The following is an 8463-nucleotide window of genomic DNA, read 5'->3' as shown; positions in this document are numbered from 1 at the left end:
ATCATGTACATGGGGGTCATCTCCTGTTTAGTGTCCAAAATGTGGTTAAGACATGGGAAGAGAAGAAAAAAGGACTATTACAAATGTCACACCATCTACCATTGGCAAACTGTAGGTCACACATGAGGAACCAAGCAAGGGAATGGGGGTAGCTCAAAGTCAAAAAGGAGACAATGCTTTTTATGTTTTCCCTGCCCCTTTTCCCCAAACTCTTGCAATCTTCATACCTGTTCTATGAAGTTTAGGCATGGCAGATACTTCCCTCATTTTACAAATGAGAAAACAGAGATGGAGGAGTTTCATTGCTTGTTAGCAAGAGTTATTAAGAGCCCTGGACTAGGGCTCTGGGTCCTCTGATTTGAATGTGGTGAAGATTAGTTCCATCAATGGTGGGTAGGACTATCTCCATGTTACAGCTAAATCTGCATCCAAGACGGACGTGTTATAGGTCATATGTGTACTTAAACTTCAGAGTCCATTTCTCCATATGAGGATGAGGGGGAAAAAGGACTTCAATGTCACTATTAAGGAGGGAAGACTGTTTCAGTAGATTCCCATGTTCCTTTCCATTAACATCATCTTTTATTCCACCTTCAGATTTATGTCTATTTTCCTTGGACCATGACTGATTTTCACAGAATCAAATACTTTCTGAGTGAGGGAAAAACTTCAGAAGGTATTCAATGGAATAAACATTTATACAGCACCTACTATGTGCCAGGCTATGCTATGTATGCACTGTTACAATGACCCTGGGAGTCAGGTGTTCTTCTCCACAGCTGAGGGAACCGAGGTAAACAAAAGTTAGATGACTTGCTGAGTGTCACACAGCTAATAAGTGTCTGAGGCTGGATTCACACTCAGGTCTTCTAGACTCTGGGCCCAGTGCTCTTTCTGCTGAGCTGACAGCTGCTTCTCCTTTCACTGATAGGAAACTGAGGTCCAGTTAAATCAAGTGACTTACCCCAAGTTGCAAAACTAGTTAGAGACAGAGCTGGGCCCAGAATGAAGCTCTCTTGCCACCCAGTCCCGTGATTTTTCTTCACTCTTTGGTACTTACTGGCTTCCTTCCCTGCTAGTGTTTAAAGAAATAGGTTTTTAATTTATATGCCAAAAAAAAACCAGATGCCAAAAAATGTAAAGTTGTGAGTTTATTGCATATGTAACAAAAATGAACATGACCTCCTGGGTCCAGCCTACTATACAATCACTGTTTATTTCCAGCTGGTTCCATAACCACATTAAATAGAACTAGTATTTCTTTAAATACTTTTGATTTAGACATAAAACGAAACATTAGTGTACAACTTTCACAAAATAAATCAGCAATACAAACAGTGGGAAGAGTAACAAGGATAGCAGCAATACTTAAAAACAAGACATTACAAAATAAATTAAAAAAATACATTATAAAGTGGTTGAGGAACAAAAATAAACAAATTAAAAAGAGTGTACTGTGTCTCTGGGAGGCCGTGTGGAGCGGCAGGGACTCGGGCACTGGCTCCAGAAGGTGAGGGTGATGGTGGTTTCCCTACAGAAAGGACTTTACTTGAAATCTCATGGATTTCATGACCACCTCAACCTGCATTCAGACCATCCTGCTATATAAGCAAGCTTACACTTTCACCATCAGAATCGATCATTTCTGCTTTTCAGAAATCAACAGGTCTTGGTTCACTTTCAACCCAAACATGAAGAGTCCGCCTCCTCTTCTCTTCCCTGTTTCAAACACCAGCAGAATGGTGGTTTCCCTACATCCCTGAGTGTATAGTGTAGGCTGATGACAGTTTGTGAAGGCAAGCCTGGAAAGTTGTACCCCTGGAGTAAGAGGGCATTAAGGTGAGGGAGTGGGGGGAGTTTGTCCTGCATCACAGAGGAGAAAGGCGAATGAGATCATGCTTCAAGATGATTTCACAAGTGCCCCTCCCTCTACTAACTGGATCCATGGGAAAGACATAAGGAGAGCTTACAGTTTACTTGCCATGTTTTCTTCTTTGGGAAGGTTCAGCAAGGACTGAGCCATTTTATATGTTCAAAGTTCTTGGAGTGCAATGTTGTTTGTGATGATGGGACTGTTTGGAAGGATACAGTTGGAGCTTTGAAAAATTCTGCTCCTCTCAGGCAACGTGAGAACAGTGACACTCCAACAACCTTGGACACAAGTCTCCCAAGGCAGGGGCTGGCAAATCTGACTGTATAGTCAATAATCTGATGCAGAAACAAAAGAAAGAGAGAACACCCTTCTCCATGTATTTAGGAAGCTTTCTGATCAGCCTCGTACACACAAAGGATACCAGATGCTGACCACTCAGGCCTTGCTGGACATTCTTTAATAAACATTAGACTGGTTACAGAATTTCAGAAGGGTGGTTCTCTTTCCTCATTGTTGCTGACATAGAGGAGGTAGTTTTAAAGGCTATCAAATCAAACAACATGTTTAAAAGCCTTTCAAAACATCTGCCTTTAGTTTTTGGACTGATACAGATTCTAGATAATGGTTGGGAAATAATGAAAGGTGTATCCTATGTAATTTTTGAGGCTGCCATAAATGCCTTGACAAAGTCTTTTCTTCTCCAGTTCTTAAAAGAGGAGAATAGTAGCAAAAACTTTCATGTGATTATTTGGGCAGAACTCCCAGGAGGCAACCAGAAGAAGTCATGCTTAATGGGACCATAAACCAAGACTTTTAGAATTCAGGTACCTAAGAGAATTCCAAAGGCCAGACATTTGGAACACCTTATCAAACCTTCCTATCACAGAAGTTTGAAGCAATATCCTTTCTGCTTCTCAAGAATCTCAATGGTCCAAAAGTGCTGCTAAGGTCCCAGAACCTGTTTGAAGGGAGTGACTGTCCAAATTCTGCTGCAGAAATCCTCGCCAAATTGTGTAAACCAGATTAGCAAAAGTGGGTATGCTTCCATACCACTGAGCTCCTTTCACTCCCTACATTAACTCACAATATGCTCACAGAGAAAGACAACAGAAAAAATATATCGGGATTTGAAAGAGTAGGTAGCTGCTTATCACAGTTTATGAACTGTTCTGTCGCAGTTTAAAGTTATTGGCAATGCCAGTGCCTTTTTATTTTTGAAGAAAAAAAGGACAAAGTGGAATAATCCAGAAGGTGTTTTCCATTTCATCTCAGACCTAGAGCTGAATCACAAGGCTTTAACCCATTTACTGAACAGCTGTTAAATGTCTTGCTAATGAATTACCCTGGACTTGCCAAAAATAAAATAAAATAAAAATACCCTATGCAATCAAATCTGTTGTTTTTAACTGAAATTTTAGCTTTCTGAAATCATGCCATTTTTGTTAAAATACTGTCTGATCTTTTGTGCAAATTGGAAAAACTGTTCGTGACTTACAGCCTGAACTTGCACTTATTGGCAAGTGAACTGAATACCAACCTTTAATGTTAGGTTAAGACACTGGGGGCATAGACAGATGTAGCACTGTGAAATCACCTCACCTCTGCTGATGACAGCTTTAAATCTTGGCTATAATTTTTATATCAAATTTGATAGACTTAGTCACTGTGGTTATCTCCTTTTCCCACTCCCTTCCAAGCTGCCTTTCAAAAGGCCAATGACTTTTAAGAACAGAAATTTGTCCCACAGTTTAGCTTTTAGCAATTTTCTCAAAAAAACCCTTACAATTTCAAGTCATACAATGGTTGCTCTATCAGGTAAAATGGTGGCATGGAAATCACAGGTTGGGGATTAACTGGTTAGGTTGGATACATGGTCTGTTCCTCATACAGGCTCCACTAGGTGGTGTTTTTTCTGGAAAAACATTTGAAACTGGACAGACAGAAGGGACAAGGCCCTCTTCAGAAGAAAGAAAATTGTTCCCATGTGCAAAAAAGTTTTAATAAGTACCCCCCCAAAAGAACTCCTCCGAGCCTTCAGAAAAAAGCTGCCTGGATTCCTTCGTACTTCCCAAGATAAACCACCCTTCATACCTAGAGCTTCTGGCTGTGGCAGAGTTGAGCTGTTTCTGCCATTCAATAGGCATACACTATGCAGTTTTATTTTCTGTTAGAAATTAATTAGTTATCCCTTCATAACGGCCTGCTACGGTGTGCAATTTGGAATTTCAGCTCCGGTAAGATATCCTGCAGCTACTGAACTCAAAGGGGACCTCAAGGGGGCTTTGAGACAGAACAGCTGATTACGTCTACCAGCTGCAAGTCCTCAGTTAAACCAAGCTCCGTTACCTAACTGTAGGTTGATGCTCCTATAAAAGACCACAGGTCACTGACCCTATCACAATATGTGTTACATGTCTAGCAGAATATCCTGTGTAACCAAAGCCAAATGTTGAACTTGGCTGTATTTTATTGGATGGGTGATGGAAGGGGGGGAGAGGGTATAGTAATAAAGGAGGAAAATATGGGTAGGAGCCACCGACAAAAGTCCCTCCCCCCCAAAAAAGGAGGGAAGACAACCCTTTCCCCAGGGCTGTCTAGTGTTCCAATGCCTCAGCCAGCCTAGCAGGAGGCCCACAGAAAGCTTCTAAGCTTTTCATCAGGGGTCCATGAGCTCATATCCATTTCCTTTGGTCTCCTCTTCACTCCACTGCAAACCCACATGTCTCTTCCACAGCTGTCAGCAGCTTCTCGTAAAGCTTCTCATAAGACTCATAAGGCGGAATGTCAATCCGATTAAAGCTAGGCCAACCAGACAGAAGGACAATGGATTAACACAGGTAGATGCTACATTTTGAGGATATGTTTAAAAGAGCAGAGAGGCCCCTTCTCACCACCCAACTAGCTGTGAGAATGAAAGAAGGAGAAATAATCATGTCTCTCCAGGAGGACGTGAAAGAAGTCAAGGTGTGTTCCTTAACTCCCAAATAAGGCAGGTAGTTGCCAAGTGTGAGGATTTTCTAACACAGAGCAGCAAAAAAAAAAAAAAAGATAATAAGATAATATAAAAATATTTAAGGTTTTCAAAATGGAATACAATTGAACTATAATCAGTTACCCTGTTATGACAAACCTCCCAACCTTGGGAGTTTGTAGTAGTTTTAAAAAACAAAAAAACAAACAACAAAACTTAGAAAACTGTTCATGCTCTTATCTTATTTTACTGGCAAAAAAAGTCATCATTAATCTGCCACATAACTCTACCTCTCCAGAAACCTGGGAACGGTTCATAAAGACAAAGGAGGAGAAATTATTGCCAAAGTAAAAATTAAATTGTGTGAGGGGAGAAAAAATACCCAACACCAATCTTTGAGCGAGAAGATTAAACGACTGACTGGATGGTCCATGTGGACTTTTGCTCCCATTTTCACTTTAAAAGAAAAGACTTACTAAGATATGGAGAACTGTGACCTAGATGACACATATTTTATTTAACTGTCGAGAGAAATATAAACAAGTTCCGGTTAAGAAAAATTTAAGCTAAATGGCACGATGGGTCTCAATTATAACAGGAACTAAAATACGAAATAAAACCTATTATGATGGTTGTTTCCAAAAGGAAATTTATATAATGTATTGAAACCTGAAGAATATCCTAATGTTGCTGGTAACACAGTATTTTGCTCAGTGTAAGAGGCATCATAGCAAATTTGGCTAAGATAGTTGCTCGCCTATAAAGGAGAGTCTTTCAACAAAGTTTTTGATGTCATCTAATTTCTATATAAAAACAATGCTCCCACTGCAGAAAATCATTCCCAACATAAGGTTTATGGATAGTTTTTTTTTTTTAATCAACAAAACCTATCAAAATGGTGGCCAAAGGTGTGGGAAGAGAGAGCACTAAGGATGCTAAGTCAAGTGAAACTCAGGTTCATATTCATTCTGAGACAAACAACTGAATCTGTAAGGAAAGTAGGAAAACTGCAAACAGGTATTGCTTAGATATTTTTAATAATTACTTGCCTTGTAATAAAGTCAGTGTCTTATAAATAAATACTGTATAGGGGAAACTAGGTCGTGCAGTGAATAGAGCACTGGTCCTGGAGTCAGGAGGACCTGAGTTCCAAATCCAGTCTCAGAAAATTAACACAAAAAAAACTAGCCGTGTGTCACTTAACTCCAACTGCCCTACCTTCCCCACTCCAAAAAGGAAAAAAAAAACTATTATAGCTTAATTTTTGAAAAATCTTTGTATAGTGGACATTATGCCATTATTGGACTTATCTTCCAATTCTGATGTACACATAAAATATATCATCTTCAGTTTAAATTCCCCCTTCCTTCCTTTCTTCTTTTATTGCTTTTTTGGAGGGCAGTTGGGGTTAAGTGACTTGCCCAAGGTCACACAGTAGTTTTTGTGTTAAGTGTCTGAGGCCAGATTTGAACTCAGGTCCTCCTGACTCCAGGGCCAGTGCTCTATTCACTGAGCCACCTAGCCGCCCCGAAATTCCCATTTTCAAAGAAGACGTAGTTGGCTATGAAAATAAGCGACATGTCAATAAAACACCAAGTACTACAGAAAAGGGAATGGTATTTTCACTCTATTATTCTTTAGAGTGAATGCTTACTTATTTCCAGAACATACTTAAGACTCTACAAATCAGTTTTCCTTACATGCACATCTTTGCTCTTACCAGGTGTGGGCCTTAGGAAGGTTGTCTGTATTTGCATCTATCAAGTGGATGGTAAATAGCCTGGGTCCTGCAGCGCCTGTAGAACCTTACAAACCGACATTCTAGTTAATGCACTTCAGAGACAGATTTATGGTATTTCTCAACCCCATGGTTGTTAAAGGCCTTGGCCTTTGAGGCTCGAAGGTCAGAGAGCACACAGACAAATCTGTGTGTGTATGTGTGTGTGCTCCCTCAAACAGCTTGACATAAAGTTCATACATCAGCATGGTTATCAGGTCGGTTTAGACTTGGATCAAACATTAGGGACAGTTACCAAGTGATAGAAATTTTAGAAAGTTATTATGTGAGGGGTAAGCCAATTGAGTACCTATTCAAAGATACTGAAACTTGAAGTACTCCCAAAGACCAAAATCTCAGTGAATATCAAAGTTATGATTTCCTTCAAAAATCATTCTCCCCCATCCCCTTTCTAAAAAAATAAAACTGAGCAACAAAAGGACAAGAAAACAACCAAGTTGAGCCCTGACTATTCCCCCCTTCCCAGCCAGCTCTTATGATTGCAGTGCTCAGTGTGGATCAGATGCCATAGATTTTTCATGAATACTGAAGCTCCTGATATAAGGATGGGCTTTGAACCACAGATCCAATGAATTTTAGGGATGGAAGCAACCTTACTGATCATTTAGTGCATCACTTTCATTTTACACAGGAGAAATCTAAGTCCTAGAGAGGGTAAATCCCCTACCCAATGTCATACAGCTAGAGAGACTACAACTAGGCCTACTGATTCCCAGTCTGGTGCTCCTTCTACTCTGTGCCAAACTGTCAGTGCCTTTTGGGAACTCCATAGCAGGGGACATGGGACTACAATTACAGGCATACTGATCAAAGCATTCAGAAATGGCCAATGGTGTAATCAAAAAATTCTGTTTTCCTCTCAAAGAATTATTTTTGCCCATCCTTGGTAAATGCTACAACCCATTACTGTTCTTTGAAAGAGGAGAATGCTTGATGTATTTCTTTTTCTCTTTCTACTGGTCAGCACGTGTTCCAGCGTTCCTGGGGGACCATTTTGTCGGTCATCTGGAGGCCACTGATGCACTGAAGGCTTTGTCAGGTCTCTTAAAAACTTTCCTGTTCAATTCTAAAGGTGCTGGCTTTGTTCAAAGAAGTTAAGTTCTTTCCACTGAATTACATTATACTTAGCTCAAGTAGTTTTGATTTCTTGACAAGTTCTCCCTCCAATTTCGGCAGATTTAAACATGGCCTGGCTTGTTAATATGTGAGACTGGCATAACAGAACTGTTACCAAGGGAAAAGAATTTCTCTTTAGAAAAAGGGATGAATACACAAGATAACTGAGGCTGTCTATCTTCTTTGCCACAATCAACTGCAAACGAATCAAGAAAGTTGGTCTTGTCTTTCTCTGGCTCCTAGCATATATATATATATATATGCTAGTGGTGTGTGTGTATATATATATATATGTATATATATATATATATATGTATACACCACTGTCTAGATATGGGAACCGAGGAAGAGAGAAGGGTCAAGATGACTCTCTGATTGAAAGCACAGGTAGACTGGAAGGATCATCGTAGGGTCACCAATAAAAACAGGGAAGTTTTAGGGAAAATTCCATTTTGGTTATGTGAAATGCTTATGGGACATTCAGGAAGAGATGTCTACCAGACAGTTGGAAATACAGGACTGGAGTTCAGGAAAGAAATAAAGTGGGATATAGAGATTTGAGAGTCCTCTATAAAGAAGCTGTGGTACAACAAGTCAGGTATCCTATGTCAATGCCTGAGCTTAGCTAAGATGAATGATTTGCTCTTTGAATAGGTTCTATCAGCCACGTAAGATGAGACTCTGTGCTATACTAGTGTGTAGGTG

General features: G+C 39.9%; 2 protein-coding genes across 3 annotated transcripts in view; one reads left to right on the top strand and one right to left on the bottom strand.

The window, feature by feature from the left end:
* The window catches only part of ARPC1A (actin related protein 2/3 complex subunit 1A), a 341638-nt gene continuing 333175 nt past the window's right edge, over positions 1 to 8463 (top strand). The window contains exon 1 of the mRNA XM_069084743.1: positions 1 to 18. Within this exon, the coding sequence (XP_068940844.1) occupies positions 4 to 18 (15 nt within the window). The 5' untranslated portion in view covers positions 1 to 3. The remainder of the gene's footprint in view (positions 19 to 8463) is intronic.
* Positions 1134 to 8463, bottom strand: part of SMURF1 (SMAD specific E3 ubiquitin protein ligase 1) — a 110358-nt gene continuing 103028 nt past the window's right edge. The window contains exons 17-18 of one of the 2 annotated variants that reach the window (XM_069084739.1): positions 6565 to 6649; positions 1134 to 4672 (exon numbers count right to left, since the gene is read on the bottom strand). In XM_069084739.1, the coding sequence (XP_068940840.1) occupies positions 4573 to 4672; positions 6565 to 6649 (185 nt within the window). In that variant the 3' untranslated portion in view covers positions 1134 to 4572. The remainder of the gene's footprint in view (positions 4673 to 6564; positions 6650 to 8463) is intronic. The other variant, XM_069084741.1, reaches the window with a different exon arrangement.

Source organism: Petaurus breviceps, unplaced genomic scaffold (genome assembly GCF_028583685.1).
Source record: "Petaurus breviceps papuanus isolate PSGF00001 unplaced genomic scaffold, PetGlider_PUasm1.0 175, whole genome shotgun sequence".
NCBI lineage: Eukaryota > Metazoa > Chordata > Mammalia > Diprotodontia > Petauridae > Petaurus > Petaurus breviceps.
This window is presented reverse-complemented; position numbering and strand designations above follow the sequence as displayed.